This window comes from Perca fluviatilis, chromosome 19, assembly GCF_010015445.1.
Source record: "Perca fluviatilis chromosome 19, GENO_Pfluv_1.0, whole genome shotgun sequence".
Lineage (NCBI taxonomy): Eukaryota > Metazoa > Chordata > Actinopteri > Perciformes > Percidae > Perca > Perca fluviatilis.
The window spans coordinates 24,866,158-24,893,180 of NC_053130.1; the positions used below are offsets into that span (position 1 = coordinate 24,866,158).

General features: G+C 41.0%; 1 protein-coding gene across 2 annotated transcripts in view; it reads left to right on the forward strand.

The window, feature by feature from the left end:
- The first annotated feature begins 1,102 nt into the window (after window positions 1–1,102).
- The window catches only part of cdh23 (cadherin-related 23), a 77,160-nt gene continuing 51,239 nt past the window's right edge, over window positions 1,103–27,023 (forward strand). For both annotated transcript variants that reach the window (XM_039783121.1, XM_039783120.1), the window contains exons 1-7: window positions 1,103–1,207; window positions 5,086–5,235; window positions 5,911–6,069; window positions 19,850–19,914; window positions 20,917–21,154; window positions 22,964–23,069; window positions 23,318–23,445. In XM_039783121.1, the coding sequence (XP_039639055.1) occupies window positions 5,098–5,235; window positions 5,911–6,069; window positions 19,850–19,914; window positions 20,917–21,154; window positions 22,964–23,069; window positions 23,318–23,445 (834 nt within the window). In that variant the 5' untranslated portion in view covers window positions 1,103–1,207; window positions 5,086–5,097. The remainder of the gene's footprint in view (window positions 1,208–5,085; window positions 5,236–5,910; window positions 6,070–19,849; window positions 19,915–20,916; window positions 21,155–22,963; window positions 23,070–23,317; window positions 23,446–27,023) is intronic.

Sequence of the window (27,023 nt, forward strand, 5' to 3'; positions counted from 1 at the left end):
CAACTAAAAGTGGAGGGATTTGTGATCAAAGACAGTTTTTCCCTGTGTAACTGCAATGTTACGGGAGAGTTTTAAGGCATGTCAAGTCAAATATTTTACACCTGTACATCACATTAAATGGCCTTTAAAGCATCTAATGGCCTCACTAGCACTCATGTACTTACTCGTGTATCTCTGATGATTGCTCAAAAAGAGCAGGTTGCATGACGGTTCTCTATGAGAGATACAACTGGCTCTAAGGTTTAATATAAAAAAGATGCTCCCTTACATATTCCTGCCTTAGTCTATCTTTTAATTGAAATCGATAATTGTGTGAAGAAAAGTAGAATACGTGAAACTGCTGAAAATGAAGAAAAAAAATATCACCCTAAAATGTATTTATAAGGTATGGATTTTTTTTCCCCTCTACATTTTCTTTCCCTCTCTCTGCTTGTGCTTTCTTAGGTGGTGCTGCTATTGATTGTGGTGTGCCATAGTAATACAACTAATTTCTCAACTTCAGGCAGCTTAGATAGTGCTGAGCGTGTGGAGGTGGAGGTCAAATGATTCAGTGGCGTTGGGACGAGAGAGGCTAAACTATCTTGATTACCCAGAGATCAGCATGTTGTTCCTGCCTCTTCCCCTATTGCTTGTGACACTCTTCCATCAATAAAAGACCATGGCTGCCCATCCCTATCGTTCTCCCCTATTTTTAATTTTATTTCAGAGACCTCACAGTGAGCCAGAAACAGCGAGAGTGTGTAATTGTGTCTTCTCAATGGGACTCCTTTCTTCTAGATTTCATTGTGTGTATGTGTGTATGTATGTGGATGTACATGTGCTGGCCCTCTCTTGGCCTCACTTTGAGCCTATTTCTATGATTGCTTTGAGTCCGTCTGTCCACCTTTTGATCCAATAAATGAACAGCTGTAAATACCTGGCTGAGATTGCGAGCTGACCACCTCCATCCAAAATGACATTTTCGGTGCAATCAAATCTCTCTCTCCCTTTCTCTCTCCTCTCTGTTGCTCTCTATAAGGCCACAGAGTTAAACGATGACCGCAGTCCATCAAACGCAACAGTGAGGACCACCTTTACCATCCTGTTAATTGACAAGAATGACAACGCCCCGAAGTTCAACAGTTCTGAGTATCGGCTCAAAATCACCGAACTGGCCCAGGTGGGCTTTGCCCTTCCCCTGTACATCCAGGTCGAAGACAAGGACGAGGTGGGTGGATCACATCCTGATAGCTGGCACAGTCACAACATTCTTGGGCTGATACTCTTATCCAGATAAGGTTGCAATGACACCATACTGCCCCTGTATCTTACAATTGTTAGTAGAAATGTTCTGCACTGATCCTACAGTAAGAATCCATATGACCAATCCGGGCATATTTTAATGGATTCAGTGTCGGATAAAATAAGGCTGATCAAAATCTTATCGTTTCTTTACTGTACTGGGCAGATCTGTCCACCTGTTGCTGCGCCGTCCTCCTTTACGACAGCCAGCCTCTACAGTGCATAATTTTTGTATATGCAAGTGAAAATAAAGAGAATGTGAAAAGAAATTCTGCCACACCGCTGCAGTTAAGTCTGAATTCAGACACAGAGGTTGGCAAAACACACAGATTTGCTGAGCACCAACATTAATGAATGTTTTTTCTGATTGTCGCTTTCATCAGTTAAAATGATAAATGTCGCTGGCAGCCGTTAATGGAATTAATTTTAATTCTATGAGTTGTCTGCTTAAAGTACTCTCTGCAGCTGTCAGTGTCTGTCAAAGATCATTTGTGAGGGAAGAACCGCCACACTGAAACACATCTGACAGCGAATGTTTTTGTAATTCCAACAAAGTGATATATCTTCTCTCTACCTGGTCGCTCTACATCAATCTCAAGAGTTGTTCATTCATATTATATCAATAATTTAAGCTTATAAACAAAATAGTTTTGAACCAGGACCTTCAGTGTTTGGATCAAGTAGCTCGCAAAAAATTAAGTGCATCAGATTTAATTGTAGTTAATGTCATCATTTAAGTAAATATAAGTATCTCTATAATATCTCTCTACATAGACCGCTACATGTGAGTGGTGTGTATTTTGTGTTTCCCTTTATAGGTTTAGATTTATCTGGTTTATAAATGCTTCAGCCAAAAAGAACATCTGCGTGCACGCTCAGTCGGCAGCAGTGTACAACAGCACGCTTAAATTAGCTAGTGTGTCCGCCACTTCCCATTAGTTGAATCTACCAACCTACTTTGGTGACACACACTAACTCAGACACCACATTCACATACAACACTTTTTCACTTTGCTCTTGCTCTGCCACTCTGTCCCTCACTTTCTCTCTCCCTCTCTCACACGTGCACATGCTCGCTCACAGCAGCGCATTGGACTCGACAATTTAATTTGCTCTGGAAGAGACGGGATAGAGCATCAAATTATACCTAACGAGGAAAATCAATCACCTAGGGTGCAGATAAGCTGAAAGCTAGTCAACTCTGATTGATTTCAGGCATAGCAGCCGCCAGGGTGGAATTTGACAGATAACTGCAAGTCAAGTGGATAGAGAAAAAGGTGGAGAGTAAAGCGTGACAGACACACGGACAGGAAAAGGAAAGGAGGGACTCTTAAGAAAAATGGTTGAACAGAAAGTAGCCTGCAATGGAGCAAAACCAGAAGTCTGAATAATTGGTGGAGCAGGAAGAAACAGACAGGAGAGAAAGGAAGCACTGAGCACAGAGATAGCTGGAGTATTTAGCAGCAAGTCTGTTTATTCATTCCAAGGATGTTGTGTCTCAATGACGAGCGCAAAGGAAAGTACAGCGAGTGCGTTGCTGCACGCAGGTGACGACCCAGACACCTGGCATGTGATAAGAGATCCCTCTGGAGGTTACCACCCAACATTTTACCACTAGCAAAAGCAGCACAGTCTGGGGAGGCACCCAGCCGCATAACATTACAGTATCTCCAAGCTAAGATTGCCACAGCTAACTGCTTATTCGTCATAATATAACAAAACAACATGCTTCAGGAAGCACTCAAAGGAGCAGGATTACACACAAAAATGTCAAAAAAATTTAAATTGTGTGCTGGAGACTTCGAAATAGTAAAATCTGTAAGACGTTTTTTGTTCTTGCAATTTTGTATTGCTGTTTTGATCCTTTAAACCTCCATGTCAGTGCTGATACACACTCGTTCACACTCTGCTACACCTGTGCTTTAATCTCACTTTTTCCAAGTGTGAGGGATTAGAGGCAGACATTTCATTTCTTAGACTATGACACAAGTGGTAGTTACCTCTCTCTCTGTCTGTCGCTCCCTTCATATCCTCTTCTGCTCGGTTAGCATCTATAAAACTTTTGCCGCTGGAACTTGTCACTAAACTTTGTGGCAGTCGCGTCTGACAGGGTGCTTTTATTGGGGGCTTCTAAAGGCAGGAGCAAATGGACGGGCAATTACGTTTATGGGCAGTTTGAGGTGACATCCCTGCATATTGGATGGTCTTTTAAATAGGAGCCATCAGCCACAATGGTTCTCCCAGAGATGAAAACAAAAACAAGGGGGCTATTTCAACCGGCAGCATAATGCCAATCGACCACCGCACCCGTCTTCCTCTGTCTGCTGCAATGGCTACATGATTGGCCGCCCTGCAGCTTTATATATCAAGACAGGAGGGATCTGGAGATGTTTTCTCAGCTCAAGACAGCCACAGGCTTCTCAGGGCTCTGATGTCATTTTGACCCTGACTTGGTTTATATTTACCCATGATGCCACGACGCCTTACTTCTCAGAAAGAGAAGTAAGAGAAAGATTAAGTTTATAGGTCTTTTTTAGAGGTTATATTCAAATGATACTAGCGTCACCAGCCATACAGACCCATTCAGTAATACAGAAAGTAGAATTTCTAAATCAGACTCCATTCTCATTTAATCTCCCAGTCGGACATACTGGCTACAGCTCAGTGGGCAGTGCGTGGGGATTTACTCCAATGTTGCACTCAAATGGTCATCTACATAATGTGAAACAGTGCAGTGCAGGCTTTATATAGTGGAGATAAAGATGAATGTGTGGTTATGGACAAAAAATGATGTCTATTGTGTTGTCTAACCTTGTCATATCCATTTTATCACACATTTAATGTTTATTTTTGTTTTTTTCTGCAAAGCGCAGCTCTTCAGGTCAAATGTGTACCGGACCCTGAAACAATTTGAGGGTTAGCGTCCCCACTGCCGTTTACAGCTAGTTTCACCAGCAAATTTCACGCAGCAGTAGGAACAGGCTCTTTATAATTGTGTCTGTTCAATTATTTACAGTTCATAATATATTGAAGATATGCTGGTATGTATGTGTGTGCATACAGTTCAGAAAGTTGAGGTGCCTCTTCATTACAGGTAGAGGGCCAGGTTAGTGTACATAAAGACGTTTCAAGGATGGGTGAAAAGTGTCAAGATACGGCGATGGAAAAGAAACATCTTGAACATAATACTTCAAAAGAGTGCCATTTATTAATACAATAAAATGGTATACTCATGAATCATAAAACAAGCTCTCTCTCTCTCTCTCTCTCTCTCTCTCTCTATCTCTCTCTCTATCTCTCTCTCTCTATATATATATATATATATATATATATATAATTTCAAGAGGCCCTGTCCTTTAATTTGAAGAGGTCTATCATGAGTTTTTGTCTGCCAATGCAGATAGAAAAGCTACAATTCTCGTTAAGAAAGTTTGCATGATGTGCAACGTTCACCCAGGTTCGCCTGTGCCAAAAGCCGCCACTGATCAGTATCATTTATTATCAACTGCATTTTGTTTATATGTTCTGGAAAAAGTTATATTTTGGTGGTAATCAGGGTTTCGGTGAATCTTCAGTTCTGCCTTTCTATTTATACAGTATTTGTACCTTTGACATAAATCATATTTTTTGTCCAATATTTATTCATAAAAACTCGATAGCTATACCGTAGCAGATTTTATCGTCTACATTCGTCCATGGTTGGTTAGACAGAGTATATATCACCACCTGCCCTCGCTCTCGCTCAACAACCACTTTTTCTCTCTGTTTTCCTATACTCACCTTCCTCTTGTTCTTTTATGGCAGGGGGTGAACAGCATGTTCCAGGTGTTTCTGACAGGAAACAATTCAGAGTACTTCGCCATCTCCCCCACGGCGGTACAGGGGCGTGCCGACATCAGAATAAGGGTGGCCATACCGCTGGACTTCGAACGCATCCCCAGTTTCAGCTTCTCAGTGAGTTTTAAACTACATGAGAGAGTGAATGCTGAGACTCTGAAAAGAATCATACAGAATGAATAAATAACCCCCACAAAACAAAGGTTTCTAGCTAATATGCTTACATAGGAGCTCAACTTGCTGCCGGAATTGTTAAACTTTGTGAATGTCCAACAGATCCATTATGTAACAAGATACAAAGTGATATAAGAGAAGGCAATCTAGTTGTGATGACCAAGCATTGAGTAGTTGGTGAAAAAGCAGCTCCATTGTCCTTCTGTGAGACTGCCCTTTAATGAACTCTGGACTAAGACTGATTTCTAACAACTAACCTTTTTTGAAACTTGTTTTTATTTGTTTGGACACAGTCGGACTGGGGTCATATCACTTTCTCAGCACTGCAGACTTGTTTGAACAGTGAAATTGGTATTTTGTTACCTCAGTTTTCCCCTGAGCGGTTTACAGAACCAGAGGGTGCCCTCCCCTGCTCTGTGTATAATTTATTCTCCAAATCTTAAACAAGTCAGTTCATTACAACAGTGACTTCTTTGGCACAATAGCAAATTATGATTTTGAATTTTTTTCAAGGATGCCGCCTAAAAATGTGAAATATGTTAGATAAACCAATTTTAAACCTGTACAGTTTCTTCTTTAACTGAAGTTTTTTTTAAAAATCCTGTTGTCTCTCCTCAGCTTTATGCCAATGAGTCCATTTCCGATCATGTGGGTTTTGCTCGTGTCTTCATTGATCTAATCAATGAGAATGACAACCGACCCATCTTCAGCAAGCCACTATATAACATAAGCCTTCCTGAAAACACACCCCCTGGTACCTCAATGCTACGTATCCTGGTGAGTATCTTAGGAAACCACTGTACAGTGTGTACTGCGCACAGCTCAGAATGTGAGAAATGAATTGTGATTTATTACTTAAGAGAAATTAACAAGAATCCAAATAGATTTCAAATGGATTACAATAAACCTGACATAACTAACTGGTATGGGTATTGTTGTATTGGGAATAAAGTCTAGGCTTGTTTGTTTGCCCGATATGACCCAGTACTCTCCTGAGACTTCACCATATGAGTTGTGATTCATGGTGACTCAAGCTAGGCTGCCTCAGACAAAAGCACAGACAAAAATAAATGAAAAACTCACTCACCAGCTTGACATGGGTCACTGTTAGCTAATGCTGAGATCCTGTGTGTTTATGATGCTGAATGACCATGTTGGCAACTAAGGCATCTGTTAAATGTTAAAGACTGAATCTGTGGCTCAACTGTGGCTTGGTCTGAAACCCTGTTTCAACATAATTATACAAATTTGCTGAAAAGATGAATTAAATATGTACTGGCAACACAATAGTAAGTTCTACTTACGGTAGGTAATAAAGGTTGAATTAACTTGTCAAAAGTCCTCAATTCAAGGTAAATACAGCCATTTTAGCGAAGTCCAGTAGAGTAATTGCTTGCTCTGTATGTAAGATAATAACGTCAGCAGGATTCAAATGATTACCCTCAAATTGCTGCTTATAACTCAGTTATAAAGTTTCATATTCTACCCTTAAACATATTTGCCAGTTGCATTAACATTCTAGATTCTAGCATTACAGAAATATCTGTTCAAACTGGATTACTATTGTCAGAGGATGTTAAAATGTTGTACAGTTCATATTGAATTCATATAAGAGACATTGATAATAATGTCAGGAACACCTCCGTTAAAACTAATCCAATTAGAGTTATTTTCCAAACATATGTTGTATTATTCCCTCCAGGTGTGTTATTGTACTATTTGTGTAGTTTCTCACAGTTGAAGTGTCCTTGAGGCCACTACACCTCATCTCCTCAGAGTACCACCATGCAGCGGAGTTCACTCTCAGTCGCTGTCCTGACCAGCAGCCGCTACTTTAACTAGATCGGGGGGAAAAAGTTTCCCACCATCTCCCTATAATTCTGCATTATTATTCATTACCAGTCATTCTCATGACAAAACACCCACAATCCACTAGATACAAGTGCAAAAAGCACAGTGTGAAAATCAATAGTGTTTATAGACTGGGTGCTCATGAAATGGAGATTGCAGGGCTGTCTAATACCTGATAAGTCTGGCTGATGTTGGCCTTGTCCCAGAGCGTGCAGCCGTCGCGGAATCCTGATTGCTGGCTGTAGAGAGTGAACGCAGTGTAAATAGAATAAGATGCGACGGCTCTCGGTGAGGACTGCACTGGCATGGATGGCAGCACTCGTGTATATATACACTGTTAGATGAGGGTTTCGATAGTCTGACTTGTTCACACACAAACACACACACTCAAGGCACTCAAGCCCTCTGAGATGCCACTGAAGACAAAACACACATAGAGATTAAACAGATGTTTCCCACACTCAGCTAGCTTTTCTGAGGCTGGAAAATAGAAATAGAGAGACAGACACACACACACACACCCATATACTATATATACACAATAATCTCAAGGTCAACACATGGCTACAACCAAAGTCCTTGTAGGTCTTTCTCCATTTGTTATCCCATAAGATTACCATTGTGTGTGTGTGTGTGTGTGTGTGTGTGTGTGTGTGTGTGTGTGTGTGTGTGTGTGTGTGTGTGTGTGTGTACAGACTTATGTGGGTCTGTCATAATTTAGTCCATTAGTAATTTAGACAGCATGTTACAACGGTTGTAATCCACTGAAAATAGCGGATGCTGTTTATTTACTATATGCTGCATTCTCATCAAACAAGCCACGTCCGGCTCACTCGTGTTTGTGTAAATAATCAGGTATTTCTTTTGGAAATGGACATTTCATCCATGTATCGTATGAAATAAGTTATACATTTAAGCACAGAAAGAAGTTAAAACCATCAAACTGTTGGTTCTCTGCCTCATATCGTTGGAGTGAAAGAGATGGGAGTGGAATTAGAGAAATGTCCCTATTGTTAGATGTAATATATTTTGGATTATGGAGTACAGAATTGTAAAACTAGCCTTGATTACATTCAGCCTTGTGCAAGAGCACCTTTCAACCCACTTCTGTGAGTCAGCACCAGGTAAAATAATAACTTAACCTGTCCACCACTCCACTGTCAAGCAAGTCATGCCGCTCGCCAACTGCAGAAATGCATTTTGAGTTGAATTGTTAAATGTGACACAATGAATAGGCCCCTAACAACTGGTTCTGTTATTATACAACTTGAGTTACATTTGTACTTAACTCATGCTCATTTTATTCCGAACTTTATATTACAGCTCTCTGTAACCATGTCATTTGATTTGCGGGTACCTTTTCATTTTCCTGATGCCCTGTGTACCTGTCTCACTCAATCTCTTCCTGCAGTTCAAACTGTCTGCTTGTTTAGGTGCAGTGAACAACTCAAGGCATTACAATGGAACCAGATTGTTCTGCTATGACTAGCCTCTCGGTGCTCTCTGTCAGATGGCTCTGAGGTGCAACAGATGGTGGCAAAATTATGTTTTAGCACCAAAAGGGAAGACAACTCTTTCATTCTTAATCTTTTAAGGTGGTCAGAACTCCTCGCTATACAGTTACACACACACACACACACACACACACACACACACACACACACACACACACACACACACACACACTTCCTAAAGCTTATTTATTAATTGACATTTTAACCTCACGGTTACAATGAGATGCTAATAACGCACTGCGTCCGGGCAAGAAATAGCTAAAGCCCTAGCTAGAGTCGGCAGGAGAATGGCAAGTTGATTTCCCGATCGTGATGAGGGACTCATATCCACATGCCATCATCATCTAACGTCAACCACATAAAGCACAACTAATATTTATAAAATAGCGATTCATCATTAATTTTGCAGAGCTGACGGAGAAGTGACTGAAGAGGTTATAGAACTAGAACTTTTTCGAGACTTCTAGACTCTAGCTTCGTATTCAGCATGCAGAGTGGTATCAATCCTCTCATTTAACTCTTAACTATAGAAAGCAATTAAGTAATCTCTCCAAATGTCGAACTATTCCTTTAAATAGTCTAAGGTAACAACCTTTAACTGTTGTGAATTAGCCAAAATATTGTAACACAGACTATAGCCCTTTCCCAATTCCCAGTTTGTGCATCCCCGATTCCTCTCCTCGTGTCTTAGGAGCCGAGGAGTCGAGGAAGAGCCTCGAGGAGAGAGGAGTCGAGGCAACAGGCATTTAACAAACATGAGACATCTTGGTGTCTGAGCCGTCGATTAAAAGCGACGGCAATTAAATATGATGTGCGGCACGGCTGCATCAGCTGTTCGTTGTTTTGTCATTCGCTGTATTTTATGATCTCAGATGAGCAGAACAGTGTTCATGACAACTTCTGTATTTACTTTGAATTCACACAACATGGCAAAATATAATAATGTACAGACGTCCAAATTTTTTATTTGTTGTATTTAACACAGGCATATACAGTATATCAACAATATAGTCTACATACACAGTATAGCTAAATATCCTTCATAGGCTATTTTAGTGTAAAACATTACAAATGTTTGTATGAAAAAAAACTATACAAATGTATAAAGTATTATATGGCTATACAAACACACTCTAATGCGTGGATCAGCTCTTCATCTGAATCCGCGTGTAGGCTTAAAACCATCCACCCACCTGAATGAATTATTTTCTCAGATTTAGAGACCCACATGGACATTTCACTGCCCCTTTATCCCTGTAGGCTCTGTTGGTTTTCAAATGATGTGTTGATATATGAGTGTTCCATAACAATTTACTTAAAACTAACTGTAGTTATAAACTTGACAGAGGAAATGGAACTAAACCCTTCTGAAATAATCCTAATGAAGTTTAGCTGCTGTTACCCGAGCATCTCCAGACACATTTACAAATGAAGCTGTCTGTCCGACAGCAGCTACGTTCACATTTTAGAGAATGTTATTTTCCTTGTTAATTGTGTATTTTCACCCTACCACTATTAATCAGAATGTTAATTTAGGCCATGTGATCAAACCGGCCCGATCCGTAGATTAATCTTGGGGCCGCATATATATTATCTCTCTCTCTCTTTTTCTCTCTGTCACACCTCTTTGTTAAAGTGCTCATATTATGCTCATTTTCAGGTTCATAATTGTATTTAGAGGTTATATCAGAATAGGTTTACATGGTTTAATTTAAAAAAAACACTATATTTTTGTTGTACTACACAGCTCCTCTTTTCACCCTGTGTGATGAGCTCTCTGTTTTAGCTACAGAGGCATCTAACTTCTGTTCCATCTTTGTTGGGAGTCGCACATTTTGCAGTACCCAGGTCTACCAGCCAGTCAGAAGCAGAGTCTGAGGGCGTGCCACGCTAGCAGCTAGGCGAGTATTATAACGTGTGTTACAAAGTGACGCACAAAGGAAAGGCTGGACTACAACAGAGCTGTTTGGAGCAGTTTGTGATTGAACTGTTTTCTGTTGGAGATGGTAAGTCCCTTTGGGGTGGACTTTGGGCTTTTTCACTTTGTAAACCTATAACGTGCACAAAAGATATGTAACACAATAAAGGAAAGGGATTAAGCCAATAAGCATAATATGAGCACATTTACATGCCACGGGTCAAAAGACTTCTGCAGAGGATACATCGGTGTATCCTCGATTATAGCTCCTAAGACCGTGTTGTGCTCCTCGATGTGCATTTTAGGAATTGGGACGTCCTTCAACATGGAATGCTGAGAAAGCCCGATAGGCGAGGAGGTACAAATTTGGGAATTGAGAAAAGCTTTTTGAGCTAAATGTTTGGCCATTTAGAACAGTTCTTGTCATCACTGATTACAACAATGATGATGACAATGATGAGACAATATCTTCATGGACTATTTGCTTGTACTTTGCTGTTTCAAGAACTTATATATATTGTTTCTCTCACAGGGAAGTAGTTATTTTCAGGAGTGTGGTACATTGCTGTTTCCTTAGCATGAAAGTGTTTTTGCATTAGTGTATTAACAATGTGGTGAAGATGGTTTGTATGTAAAGAGGGTGGGGTCTGGACGATGTTTATATAATACTTTATGCCTATGCTAATTGAAATTATGCATGTTGGTTCCCAGTTGTTTTAAAAAGTGCCAAACAGGCATCCCGATAATGTAATTGAATTGAAATGCTTTGTTTGGGTTAATATTCATAGCTCATCGGATCAGAGCTTATGTACAATGTTAGTCGATGCATTACTCCTGCATCCCTGTGGACACTTATGCTTAACATAGGAGTACCCACACACACACATACACAGAAAGGCAGTGGCTGTTTAATATTTATGGTCTGCAGCATTACTTATCATTATAAATATTTATTGTGATTTACTCTTTTGTCTGGCTCCTTTTCTCTCTCACTCTCTCTATTGGTCTCTTCCTCACCCTGGAGACTTTGGACACCAGCAGCTGCTCGTATCAGTGGAATCACTCCTATTTCCTCTCCTTGGGTCTCAGAGAATTTGCCTTTTTTCATTTCATATTTAATGTATGCCCTCAGTTAATGTTGTTTTCCCCATTCTCTGTTTTACCATTAGATTGCTAATGGTTTTCAGGTGTTGCATTGCCTCACTGTGTGGTTTCCTGTCTGTTTCTGTTTGGATTACACTCTCTAGCTCTTTCTACCCACAAGGCTCTACCTTAGAGAATATGTATATATTTGAAGAGGATATATGCAGATCTAATATGCATATAGAAGTACAGTTTACCTGCACCTTCCATTCTTCTTATAGTTGGTCTTGCTTCTATAAAATATGTTGGATGCAACATTCTTCTTAGATAAGTGTCTTTTACCAATGCCATACTGTGTGTTTTATGGGCTCTGTGCAGATGATGTGTGTTTTAGGGCTAAGGCACAATGAAAAATGCTTCCAGCAGAAGGTTAGAAATTACAGAGTGGAGGATGTTTCGCCACCACCGCTGTTTAGACAGGCCTTTATGGGGTAATAGTCATGACACTAATTATAATTCATTATTGTAATGAAAAGGATGAGGCCCAGCTCTTTCCTGCATGTGGTAGCTCACACAGTGTCACTGTTAATAATGGGCAGCTTATCATGGGTGATTGTGACATTGTAAAACAGGGTGTGAATGGGTGTGCAGGGCTGAGGACGGACAGACGGGAGCTGGGAGTAGTGAAAAGGCTGAACTTTCCCAGTTTAGTAGTTGTGTGTATTGGAGCTCAATATTTGTCTCCATTGGTTCCATTTGTTTGGTTATCTGTTAATCCATTTATCCATTTCATTCACACAATAATGATTATATTAAAAAGCACTATACCACTGTGTTGAAACAATTTCAAAATTACACTAAATGGCCAAAAGGTGATCTAATTTTATAGATAAAACAAATAATGATTTTCTTTAATCTTCAGATTATTTTCTTGGGTTAATGGATTAATTGTTTTGTCTATCAAATGTCTGAAATTGGCCATCACTATTTCCTGAAGCCCACGATGAGGTCTTCAAATGGCTTGTTTTGTCCATAGACTGTATAAAATATGGACGTAGTCTCCGTGACTGCCAGATCCACCTCCACAGCGCTGCGGAGGAGGGTCTGGCGAGTCCACACAGCATTTCAGGATGGGAGAAAAATGTGCTCTGGTTTATTGGCATTTCTTTAAACCAATCACAATTGTCTTGGGCGGCGCTATGCGCCTTCACGGAGCAACGGCGCCTCTGCAAAATAGCCTCGGGAAGGAACTTGTTTTGGTGGAACATGTTTACGTTCAAAGTTTGTTTTTAGTCATGCAACAGAAAACTCAGATTGGACAGATAGTCTAGCTAGCTGTCTGGATTTACCCTGCAGAGATCTGAGGAGCAGTTAACCATAGTCCTCCTAAAATGTCAACACAAAGAAAGTCCAAGGTAACGGACATCCAGCCTAAATAAGGGACATCTGGCAGAATTTCTGGCTGCACCGGAGCAATCCTGGAAGTGGAACACCGTGTATACAGTACAGACTACCTCTGTGGTAATTCAATACCAGCTGCAACAGCCATGCTGGTATTGTTTTCACCTTGCAAGTCTGTGTGTGTGCATGTGTGTGTCATCATGGCAAAATAAGGTCCTGGAGACCCCTACTGTAGCGGGATCTACCACGAAGGAGGATGTTAATGCTTTGCCAGGTGTTTACTGTATACAGTACAGGCCAAAAGTTTGGACACACCTTCTCATTCAATGTGTTTCTTTATTTTCATGACTATTTACATTGTAGATTCTCACTGAAGGTATCAAAACTATGAATGAACACATATGGAATTATGTACTTTACCACTAAAAAGTGTGAAATAACTGAAAACATGTCTTATATTTTAGATTCTTCAAAGTAGCCACCCTTTGCTTTTTTTGATAGCGCTGCAAACCCTTGGTGTTCTCTCAATGAGCTTCATGAGGTAGTCACCTGAAATGGTTTTCACTTCACAGGTGTGCTTTGTCAGGGTTAATTATTGGAATTTTTTCCCTTAATAAAAAAGCAAAGGGTGGCTACTTTGAAGAATCTAAAATATATTTTCAGTTATTTCACACTTTTTTGTTAAGTACATAATTCCATATGTGTTCATTCATAGTTTTGATGCCTTCAGTGAGAATCTACAATATAAATAGTCATGAAAATTAAAAGGAAACGCATTGAATGAGAAGGTGTGTCCAAACTTTTGGCCTGTACTGTATGTCTGCGGCCGGAAAGCAGCCTTGGCCCCCACACTTTACGCATCGAAACCAACAACCGTGCAAGATACTAGTGTCCACTGTCTGTAATTGTGTCATTTCTTGACCTCATCCCAGCTGACCATAGATACCATGTACATCAACACATGCTTTCTTTGTCCTCTACCTTGTATTCAGTGCGTCACTGTAGTATACTCTTCACTCTTTATCATTCGCTACATCCTCCCTGTGCTGTTGCCAATCTCATTGCTTCATCATTGAGGACAGAGAAAGAGAGAGAGGGAGCACCAAGGCCTGTCGGCAAAGTGAAGCTGCCAGCCACAAAGAGCTCTGCATTAAGCCTTTTCACTGGCAGCTCAAACTCTATCTCCAGCTTATGCTCATAATACAGTCCTCTTCTTTTTCTCTCTCTCTATCTCCCCCCCCCCTTTCCTTTTCATTCCAGAGGTAACAGCTGTTTTTTTTCCAGTGGTTCACATGTGGTTGCAATCATTATATAGTAGCTGTGTATGCATGCAAACGGTATAATTTATCTTCCAAGCTGTCACAGTATGCTGTGAAGACATCCACTCTACTTTATTGGACTCTTATTTTACAAAAGTATACATTGTTAAAAAGTGTTTAAGTTGTATCTCTCTCTCGCGCTCTCTCTGTCTCGCTGTTATCTGTTTGGTCAGGAGATAATAGAAACAGGCTGTTCAATCCTGTCGGCAGTCAGCAGTCGCTGTGAGCACCCCCACCTGCTCGTTAATGGTTTAGAGAAATAAAGCAGTCATAATCGTACGCTCGCCATCGGCATTACTCTAAAGTGTCCGCAGTAAAAACACACACAGCTCCCATCAACCCCTTCAGGTGCACTAGGTCACAGCTGGGAGACTGGCGAGAGATGCGGTTGGTCCTCGTTTGATCCGAGGAGCTGAGGGATTTTGCATCTCTGCTAGAGGTTTGAGTTTTGCGTCATTTCACACAGCTACATCTGTACATTCACGTGCATGTTGGGGAAATTAAGAGAATATGTTAATTCACTCATTAGTTTAGTAGCTGTTCAGGACATGTAATCATTAATTGGACACATCTTCGAATAGCCTCATCATGGTGTCAGAGTGTGTGTGCTTTTTACAGGCTGCTGCTCTGTTCTTGAGTCTGGCACTGTACGGTGTTAGTCAGAGGCCCTACAGTACATAGTCCTACAGCAGGTTGTACACATAGGAAAAGCTACCAAAAAGTTTAGAGAAGGCCATAAAAAATCTAAGTTAAATCCATTCTTTGATTGACCTCTTCCTTTCAGTCATACCTTTAGTTGTATTGTGACCAGACAATAGACCACTTTGACTTTCCCTTTGTCATACAACCAAACAAAGGCAAAATGCTCAATTATTTAAATATCGATTCACAATTTCATTTCAAGTATTTCCTCAAACAATACTCATATGCCCATGTGTGCACTGAAACATGTTTTTGTTTGCTGTAATTGTTCCTCCAGTTCGTACTGACACTAAAGCGATCCCTGATTCCAATGGAAGAGACTAAATCCACAGTCCCTATTCTGTGTAAAAATGCATTTTAAAGTCCAGACAAATCTGCTGTAATATGAGGCTTCAGCTGTTTGAGTTAGACACATCAAGTGGGTATCTTCCAAAGTGTGATTTTAGTGCAAAAATAAAAAGAGAAGAGACCCACTTGATTCGATGAACTCATACTGCTGAAGCCTCTATTAGCTTTAGTTAAAGTTTAGAATGCGTTTTTGCACAGAACGAGGACTGCGCATATGGTTCCCCATCTCTTACATTGAAGTTATGTTAGGAAGGGATCTCTTTGCGGAATGGACAAGAGGAACAGCAACCAGTAACTGTATTAATGTGCATACAGGCACAGAGTATTGTTTTAAGACAAGTCTTGAAAACTGTGACCCTATCCTTTAATCTACGACAAAGCTCTTCGTTGCTTTTGCTTTTTTTCTGATGATTATCGAGCAGACATGGTTTGAAGAAAATTGAAAAAAAGTGCTGTAAACGGTTATGTGCAGTCTTGATGGGACGTGCATATCTCACTCTAAATTTACATTTGATTCCCATGGTGCCCTGCGAGTGCAGTGGCAGTCACAAACATCCACACTGCTGATCCACAGGCACCTCATTTTGCTGAGATGATGATGTGCTTAAATATGCTGAAGTATACGGCATGGAATGTGTCATATGATCAAGACTCTGCTTTGCGCATCTCACACACACATACAGTACAATATGCAAAGTGTTTACTTTTAACACGATAAAAGTAACCATTTTCTGTATCCCACTTGTATAGCATTTGTGAAGATAGAGCTATGATCTTGTCATGGAACCAGAAAATGTGAGTAAGTGAGACAGAGGGCCTATAAAAGAGCCTGCATGAGTGAAACTAACCAAAGCTGAGGAAGATAAACTGACAATTGTGTCCTCATCACTGACTCCCACACAATGATTATCAGAAACTGGACATCTTCACTGTGCTGGTGGTGTGTCTGTGTGTTATCTATTCTTTGTGATTGTGTTTAGGTGTGCAACGCTGAGACAGAGGAGGGTGTCTGTGTTTGGACTGGGGGTCATCTCTGTTTTGACAGCAGGCTTTGACAGCCAGTAATTGGTTTCCTTTTCCATGCCTCTCAAAGCTTCTGCAGAAAAAAAGCAATTTTAGGAGCCAATCAATTCAAATTCCAGCTCACTCACAATAGAGAAGCCTGTGCAGCTTTAACCTCCCTCGCTGTCCATGAGATAGCTGGGCTGATAATCTGCTCCTGTGCCTACTTCAACCCAACACCAGTTTACACACACACACACACACACTACCCCTGTCTTTCTGTCGCCAATGAGGGGGAAGTTCTCATTTCCGTCTTTTCTTGAAAGCAATTGAGTGTGATAATAGGAGTTTATACTGTAAATGGTTGGGTTGCATATATGCCCCGAAGACTGAATAAACCTGGAAACGCCGTGCATCTCTGTCCATGTGTGTCCTTTTCACATACACAAACATAGGCACCCACATACACAATATACTTTGCATACAAAAACACTCCAATCAACGCACACATACTGTCACACGTGCATTAACAGGCATGCATACATACAGATGAGTGCACTGGTACTGCTTGCCTGCTGGCTTCGCCTCTCTGAAGGGAAGAAACGCATCATTTAACTAAACTGGTCAACTGAGAACTAATTTCTCTTTTGTAGTTACTGCCTGAGGAGACTAGGGTTTGCAGAGTTTATATTGGCAATCAGCACAGCACTGACTCTTTGTGCAGAAACTCCTTAACAACTTAGTTTGTATTTTGATCAGAATGCTGACTATGAAACCTCAGTGCCCTCCTCCTTAGCAACAGGGAGATTTTCATCACTGCAGTCTGGGCCCAGCATTAATCTACAACATGTACTGCCATTGTATCATCTCTGGGCATCACGACAGTAAGAGAACAGATAATCAACCAACAGGGTTTTGTACCATCTTAGTCAGTGGCAATGTGCATCCTCCATACGGTTTTTGGAACTTTTTTTATTTGTTATTTGGAGGGTCCCTAAATAGAGATGTTTTTATGTTTTTTTCTTATTTGGCATGAAAACAATTTATCCCAGTGAACCATCTCAGTACTTAAAATGCTCGTTGTAATTGTCAGTGAGGTTATTAGGCATATAGCCCAGCTTTACTTCCGTGTCATTTTTTTCTTCATTAAATTGTACACGCGCACACTCCCTGTGCACGGAACCCCGCCAACTTTTCCATCACCTCCTATTCCCCAACCAAAAAAAGTTTGAGCTACCATGGCGATGGGGAGCAAATGCATAATACCCTGGTGTCAAGGATCTGGGCCCATGGTGTTAAGTTACTGCAAATCCCTGCACAAACCAATCTCTACCATCCATCTGCTGCGGGCCGTCTGCTTCTGAAGTTGAAAGTCTTTGGCAAGCAGTTGGCAAAGTGACCGGGCCGTACTGTCATGGTGATTGTTTGGTGGGAGATAGGAAGCGAGTCGGTGAATGATTGGGTTGGGGGGGCGGGGGCTTCTCTCTCTCCATCTGTGTCTCTCTTTTCCTCTCGGTCTGTCGTCATGGCGAGAGGGGCTCGGCCGCAGAGGCAGTATTAGCTCCCAGGCTGAGCCCGGCTCCTGTCACCGCCTCGATAGCTGTCACGCTAACACCCCCACTGCTATCATTGGAGCACTTATGGGCCTGTCACTCACCTGGGAGAGGGAGCACAGGAGGGAGGGAGGCATCGAGGGGGAAGAGTGTGCTTAGGGAGATATGTAGAGGAGAGGGGAGACAGTGGAGATGGAGGAGGAGCTCGGGATGCAGGAAGGAAAGTGAGGTAAAGACAGAAAGAAAAAAGATAAAGGAGGAGGTGGAGGGATGGGTAAGAATGCCAAAAGAGAGGGGGAGAAGCAGTTGAGTGGCATTTAATGATGAGGTCATCGAGACATGACGGATGAACACTCAAAGGTTAACATAAGAACCTGACTGGAGTCCCAAACACCTCACATGTAGTTAGCGTCCCGCTTTCTACTCGTTTAGCAAGATGTGCTTCGGTGATCTTGACAACAAAGCGAAGGCCATTTGGATCGATTCGCCATCCAGGACGATGTGGTGGAAGCTCTCTGTAAAATTATGGGGTTGAGCTAAACAGCATGGTGAAGAAAAAAAAAAAAAAAAAGGGTAAAAAACACATTGATAGCTACCTACGTTGTTCCATCTGTTAGAGGCATCATAGATGGGCACTCACATGCACAGGCGCGCGCACACGTAACCATAAATGCATTCAATTTAAAACAGATATGTCCTAACACATTCAAACATGCACACATGCATCCCCATTTACAGCCCAAAAAGGGCATTAGTTCACACACACATTTTGGCCCATTTACTGGTGTATATACGTTCACACGTATCAGTCTCAGATCATTAAACGCATGTTAACACACACACTTGCTCACACATGTTTTAGTATAAGTCACAGCCACATGCAAAAAATCATATACCCTACACACACACACACACACACACAGTCCTACATAATAAGGTCGGTATCAGGGCATCACTGAATCACAGTGACCAGCATGGTGCTTGACAGAGCAGGCTGCAGACACGTTCGAGTTTGGCCCTTCAACTGACTGCAGAGCCACTGAAGTGAAACTCTATTACAACAGCCTCTCCAGCCACGATCCATCAGCGACGACACAACACCCTGCGTGTACGCATCAGTGCATGTGTGCACATGGGCATGCATGTGTTTACAAAGACAGATGGGCATTTCATAAAGTACAAGATTCCTGAAGGTGTTGCTCTTTATGTTGGATTTTTGACTCCATTTGTATCTGCAAGACATATGACAGCAGTTGCTGCTGCTTAATCGGGCGGTGGTGGGTCATGTGGGTGAGAAATCAGCTCTCTCATCAGATTAAATCCAATCAACACCTCTGAGTCAAGCATGGCTTGCATGTTTTATCATAAAGTCATACTGTCATAGACAGCTCAGCTAGAGTGAGAAATATATCATCATGTGTCATGTTATTAAAGCTCTGGGTAATCTCACATATACACACAGGTACGAATGTATGCTGAGGAATAATATGTTACATTAACATGAAATGGATAGCATTCTATTATTCTGCTTTAATGGCCATATCACCGTCAGGAAAACCAAATCACAATTCAATTTCACTGACAGCACTTTGTACCTATGGTAACTAACAGTGTGTCATGAACTTCCCTCTCTTCAGTTTTCACAATAGAATTTGAAAGCGGACACATAATTTACCTTAACAAAACTTGATTAAGAGTTTAGAATTATTTTTACTGCATGTACACGTGAAAAAACAAAGTAGATAAGAAAAAGAAACAAAACGGATGGTTGGACAATAAAAGCTAAATGTTCTGTAAAGCTATACAAGGAAGCAGGCCTAAGTATGATTAGAAAAGTAAACTGTTTTCCCTGTCTTTTCTGTCCAGGCTACAGACGGAGATGTAGGCACATTTGGGATTGTGCGTTACTACTTCAGTGACGAGCCAGACCAGTAAGACGCAAGCCACACACACACACACACACTCTCAAACAGTCCACACAGTAACGTTTTTCATTTATTCAGCCACTTGTGAACGATTGTACACTGTTTCAGCTGATCTACAATGATGTCTGGCGCTTTCCTTTACGCCTGCTCTCTTTAGGCCGCAAATTTACAGAATCAAACAGAAAAACACACGTTCACATTATTCATTCATTATCTCCAGTATCAAAGGAACACAATCAGTGTGTCTTCCTACTAATTTTGTTACTCTTTTGCTCTCAATGAGCATCATTTTTGTGTATATTTGTTCTGTTTATTTTGTCATTTGTTGCATTTGTTTAGCAGAGTTATTTTCTAAGCCAGTCTATTCAATCAATTCAATCAATTTTTGTCACATAAAATCGTACGAGGTGCAATTACAGTCGAATGTAATCCCATCAGCTCCTGCAAACAGTGCTGTATGCGAAAAACATTGAGATTGAGAACCTTTTCTTGTTCTGACAAGATGTCTTTCTTGTTATAACAAAACACTTTCATGCTACATTTAATTATTTTTAAAACATACAAACCTGTTGTTGCTGTTTTAAACAAGGTGCTTTTCTCATAAGAACAAATTAAGTGAAACTATTTTTATCTTAAGTTAACAAGGATAACACAATTTTGATGTGATGTATTGTGTTTAATGTGCCTTATACTAAAGCTCTAAGAAACTATTAACTATTCAATACAGCTCATTACCAGCTTAAAAAAGTACCAAAAAACCTGAAATAAATACAGATGTGTGAGCACCTCCCTCCCACATACACATACTTTTTATCTGATGTCTGTTCAATGCCTCATTGTCTTTGATTTCCGTTTTTTCTTTTTATAACGTCAAACAAAAATGTTTTTGTGATGTGCTTGTGTTGTTCAGCATTGGAAATACATCTTTCCAAATTAAACAAGTTAGTATAATGTTAATAACATAACAGTGAAGTATCTTGTTAATTTCCTCGCGTTTGTCTCTTTCAGGTTTTCATTGGACGAGGAGACGGGCTGGGTCATTCTGCGAGCCAGTCTAGACTATGAGTTGATGCAGCGCTTCACACTGACCGTGCTGGCGAGGGACGGCGGCGGGGAGGAGACAACGGGGAGGATCCGTGTCAGCGTGTTGGATGTCAACGACAACGTGCCGCAGTTCCAGAAGGAGGCGTACGTGGGCTCGCTGAGAGAGAACGAACAGGCGGTCCAGCCGGTAGCACGAGTCAGGGTGAGACGTGATTAAAGACCCTGAAAACCCACACGTGTGTCTTTTAGTCAACCTGGCTGATCAGACCTCTTCCCAGGACTGTGTGGGTGTGTATGGATGGATTGATTCACATCTGCCTAAGCCTCCTGTTAGCTTTGTTTCACCTGAAAGGGCAGGAGAAATGACAGCTTTATTATTCTTATTAGTAGATAAAATGTGTGACCTAATAATTTCCCATCAAATCTCCAGCCCACCTTCAACCTGAGCAGAGGTCTAATCAGCCAGAATAACTGAAATCACCTGTGTGGGTGTTCAGAGGCTTTAAACGTGCACGTATTGAGTTTTAAAACGGAAGGAGGCCAAGAGTTCACTCTTGTTACAAGACAGTACAACTGGTCTGTAGTTATACCTATGAACATGTGACCATCCCTTATTTTTACGATGATTACGGCAGTGTGGTGTTGCTTACCAACAATTGTTTGCTTGCTTTCTTTCTGTGTTACTACAGTCATGCAGTTATGTTTTTGTGTGCACTGTATCCAAAAAGAACAGGTCAGCCTGGTGTGTTGGCCATCAGTCACTGCCGCACAAAAGGCAGAGGTACACAGGGCACAATGGTAACTAATGGCTCTGCGTTTCCTTTGATTGCGCCCTGGAGAGAGAGACTAGAACGTCCCTTGTGGCAGTGGGTACAGTAGGGGCTCACCCTGCCACGGTGCACTTTGGCGGCTTGCCTTTACATTGTGGCAGTTGAGCCGATGACTGAGCTCAACGCTTGACTCACTATGTTTGATTAGTCTGAGCTAACCTTAAACGCTGCTGATATTAATACGCCGCCCCGAGAGGAACAGGGAAGCCAGATGCACAATTCTGCGTGTCAGCGATTTGCCCTGCAACCAACTATAAACACAAACACTGACGTATATACTCCAGAAAAGTGAGGGTAGGAGGAAAGAGGAGAACAACTGAAATAGAGGGTTAGGATGTGTTGAGAGACAAAGCAAAGAGAGGCTGTTTGCTTCTTTCTTTTTGCAAACAATGACTCCTACTACAGTGCTTATGCTTTCTAACAGCTAAATCATTTTTTTCATTTTCTCTACGCTTCTTATTCTTTTACTTCTTTGCCACTTGTCTATTTGATTTGCTGCCCGCAACTCCTCTTACCTTTGAGTGGTAAACGGCCGCCAAATATGAAACTATTTGTTGAAATTTGATATAGGAAGACATTCTGGAAGAGAAAAGACACAGTTTAGGAAGTTGTGGGAGGAAGAAAGGTATTCCTTACTCAGCTCTTTGGCATTAAATCAAAGAGTTGAGATATGCGTGTTATGGAGAGATACAAGTGAGTGTTTTTGACAACCTGTCCAGCCTTTAACGATGCCAGTAAGGCCCAGTAGACTCTCCTCACAGCCGGAGGACTCAAGTTCCTGCCAGCTCGGGAATAATGAGGGGGTGCCATCATTGTTGTTGATGTTGTTGTGGATTAGCCCTGCAAAGTATTATTTCATCTGTCCTCTGTCTGCTTAGCTCGTTTTGGCTCGGTTGGTGTTCATCCAGTATTGACGCCTGCGCCGCTAATAGCCAGAATCAGCTTTAATCTGTCCAACCACATGCCACCACTGACTGACAGCTTCCTGGCTACACACATGTGCACAGACACTCACTCACCCATGCTGTGCAATACACATATAAATATTAGCACACTCACGATTGCAGCATCTGTCCTGTTACACTGTCTTCACGTCTCACTCAGAACTTTTCACTACTTCTCTCTGTGGACTTTTAACGGTCACTGAAGCATAAACCTCCCCCCCGTCTACTCACCCATAGGCTACAGATGAGGATTCTCCTCCCAACAACGTCCTGACATACACCATCACTTCAGCTTCGACCTTCCCCAGTTACTTCAGCATCATCATGGTGGAGGGCTACGCAGGTACACTCGCCTATAGGAGCATGAACCCACAATCTATGATGTATATCTGGGCAGGGTTGCCGTGGATGTTTAGACTAGTTAAACTCGCATGCTGTAGAATAGTTTCTACACCTGTGTATGCTCGTATAATTTTGGGTTGTTGTTTGCCATTTGACCCATTACTGTACTAAACTGATGATGCTGCAGGTTCCACAAAAAAAACTAATTTAGCACAAAACCCCACCTTTCTCCTTTTCTGCTTCCATCAGTGATCAGTGTGATCAGGCCTCTGGACTATGAGAAAGTTCCCAATGGGATCATCTATTTGACAGTGATGGCCAAAGACGGGGGAAACCCAGCCCTCAACAGCACCGTCCCTGTCACGGTGGAGGTGATTGTAAGTACACTCAAACACACACACACACTGGTGCTTTTTTTAAGATTATTTTTTGGAGGCTTTTCCCTTTATTTGAAAGTGTACAGATATGAGAGGGGGAGAGAGATGGGGAATGACATGCAGCAAAGGGCAGCAGGTCGGATTCGAACCATGTGCCGCTGCAGGACTCAGCCAACACGGGGCGAACGCTATTACTGGGTGAGCTAGAGGCCACCCCGACGGTAGTGCTTTTAACGTTAAACAACACTAACTCATCCTGACTCCTGCCCTGTCATCATGATACACAGCCATACCTAAACATGCACGTAAAAGTGCCTCTTCCAAATGTGGCGACTGTCAGCAACTACAGACACAGAGCAGTACTGTACCTTGCAAGTACAATAGGTCTTTTTTTTCCATGAACATCTCTGTCACCTGCAGTACACTTTCTACCAACCTATGGACATTACCCAAATATTCATATTCAAGCTGTAAGAGAGCATGTGGTGGAAGGTTAAAAAACAAATTAAAATGATCTTGTGCACAGTTTAAAGACAGACAATACAACTCAGGAGTGCTTATACATTCTTACAATTATAAAGGCGTACGACATATATTTATTTGTACAGAGAGCAACTATTCTGAAATCTTGCATGACGTTCATACCGGTTGCACAGTATCACCAATAGGAAGATAAGTTTTCCCTGTAGGTTCAAACCATTCTGCTGTTGGCCTTGCTTATATTGAAGTTGTTTGATGTTCAATGTCACTGACATGGATCAGGGGGTTGGTTTAATGTTCTCAGACACAAAAACAGTTTCAGAGGTAGACATTAGCCGGCAGTCCAGTGTCACTGCGGTCAGGCCAGTCCTACCAAATCCAAAAGCCTGCCGAACATGTATCCATTTATCATAATTGTTTAACATGTTCAGCCGATGGGACAGTCTTCTAGCATTATAGACACATTCATTACCAAACCTTTATACATAGTTTATTACATACTTTAAATATTACCAGTATGCTGGTGGTCATCATAATCAGTCACTAGATCAACTCTTTTCCAAATCAGTAAAATTAGCTGGTTAAGAAAGTGTGTGTGGTTCATTAAAGACTGTCAGGCTTTAATGAACCACACACCACTCTACAGGATGCAAATTGATCCCTTTCTACCTGTACACCTCCAACTTGGTGTATAATATAGTATTCATGTATGGTATCTATGGCAGTTTTCTGTCGTCCATCCAGGGGTTAAAGTGGGCCAGAACGATCCAGAACGGGGTTCCGGCACCTTAGATTAACAAGTAAATTAATCTAATGGGCAGTTTCATACATCAGTGTTTCCCGTTCTTTTAATAATAACGCCAAATATCCATTCCAGTGTTTCCCCTATTCATTCTCAGCAGTTCACCGCCATGACTTCACATGTCTGTAATAATAGCAGACATAAAGTCAGTTGAACAGGTGAAGATCACGTTGCCGGTAGTCTAGCGGTTACAAACCGGCCCGGTAGTGAGCAGACAAATATAACGGTAGCGATATGGTAACGCGCTGCAGATCCAGTGTTTTTTTAGCCGAGCTAGACAGAGAGTTTTTGGTTTAAACAGATCTGTGATGCTGTTTTGCTCTCATTGTTCCCCGTGAAATTAGCTGGAAGTGAATGTAGCCCCTGTGTGTTTTTATGTGGACTGACTGCGTCGGACTCTAGCCTTTGCAATGTGGTTACTTAGGAGGCAATTTGGCCTTGTGTGCTCTGATTAATTTGGCATGAAGTTATCACACCGGTCATAATGTTTTTTAAAGAAAACTCAACTGCTGCCCCTCCCTGGATCTTAGGGTTCCCCCACTTGCCAGATCCCACTTGAACCCCAGTGTCCATCTATTTTGTATCTACGTCTATTGTAAACATTGTAAGCAAGGCTCCTGTTCAATATAAAGGTTTTCGTGTTTAATAATTACCCTTCTGCAAAATCCTTTGCGTCTTACCTTCTTATGTGATGGTGTTTTTTTTTGGTTCCTGAAAAGTTCCTACATGGTTATTTGCCACTTAGCAGATAATCTTCACACGTGTTTAATATATCTAGCAAGAAAGTATATATATATTTTTATTTATTTTTCAGTAAGTATTTAATGACTTGGCACTGCAGCAGACACCCTGTGACAAATTCCTCACAGTCTCCTTGGGTTCAAAGGCACGATCTCCAAACTTTTACAGAATTTTTTTCATTTAAGTTCCCCCTCAGATGTGTCTTTGACGAATTTTGGGGCCTGAGACTTGGGAGAGGAACTTACAGAGTCGTTATATTGTGTGTACTGAATGAAGACTAAGCTGTCTTGTATTTAAATGTTGATCCAGTGTGTGACGACTTTTAGCCGGCTGATGGTGGATCGTTGATCTTACATATTGGATTTCAGTATTTCGTCTCTGTTGGAATTATTCTGAGTACCATAGCTTTTTTTGTAGTTTTATCACAGTCTGTGCAGCTATCAGAGCTTCCAGTTTAGTTGCTTTTGTCAGTCTTATCGCTAAATGTCTTATTTCAAGGCACTGGAGAATGTTACAGCTGTCTACTGGTACATGCAGTGGATCAGAACTGTTTTAATATAATGAAGACTTAATAAAAACAAAGGTAATCTGCACAAGTTTCTGGGTCCTAATTCTACAACATAGAGCTGCTTTAAAATAAAACCTATAAAAGACCATCACATAATGTCATGCAGGTCAGTAGCTTTCCAAACTGTTGACTTTAAGGCTGTGAGAGATCATGTCTGCCTGTTTAACATGACTGAACCCAGATGTTTTATTTGTATTTCCAACTTTTGATCCAATATAGGACATGTCAGATTCATAGCAAGTTTCATATGACTGTGAATGTAAGTGAATTAATTTAGTTTCACTTAGCATATAATGAGAAATTGAAAATACCTGGAAAACATGTAACTACAGCTTTTTTTCTGTCCTACAATACTGTATGCAGTTATCTATCTTATGCCTATCACTATTAGCAATATTTCTATAATGTATCACTGAATTTGTGATCTCCTTCTCTCTTAATGAGGGCTTTAATTTAATGGTATTAGAAAAAGTATTTTACACCCTTAGTAGAAGATGAAAATAATAACATTAGAATCTATAATGTATGGTATTTTCCTGTTCATTTTCAAGAAGCTATAATTCACATTAACCATTTGTAATATAAATTTGGTGTACATTGTGTGCTGCTGACTATTCTGTATAACAGACTATGCCAGGTGTTATCTTTTAAATATTTTTGTCTGTCTTTTAAATAACAAACATATATGTTGATCTTTGCTAAGATACTATTAATACAGCAGTAAAAATATAATGACCAACCAGAACTCATAAACAGTATCTCTACTGGCTCTTCCCCTGATGGACATCCATTATACAAGTAACTTTTAGTCATAAAAGAAGAAATGACAAGAGTAGAATGGATGAATCCAGCTGGAATATTCGTGAATATGCTATGCAAGGACAGTACGCGAATCTATACAAATCCTACATGAGGGAGGAATCTGTGCTGGAATGCAAAATCCAATGTGTACGATTCTGAATACTGTGTCTCTCTCTCTCTCTCTCT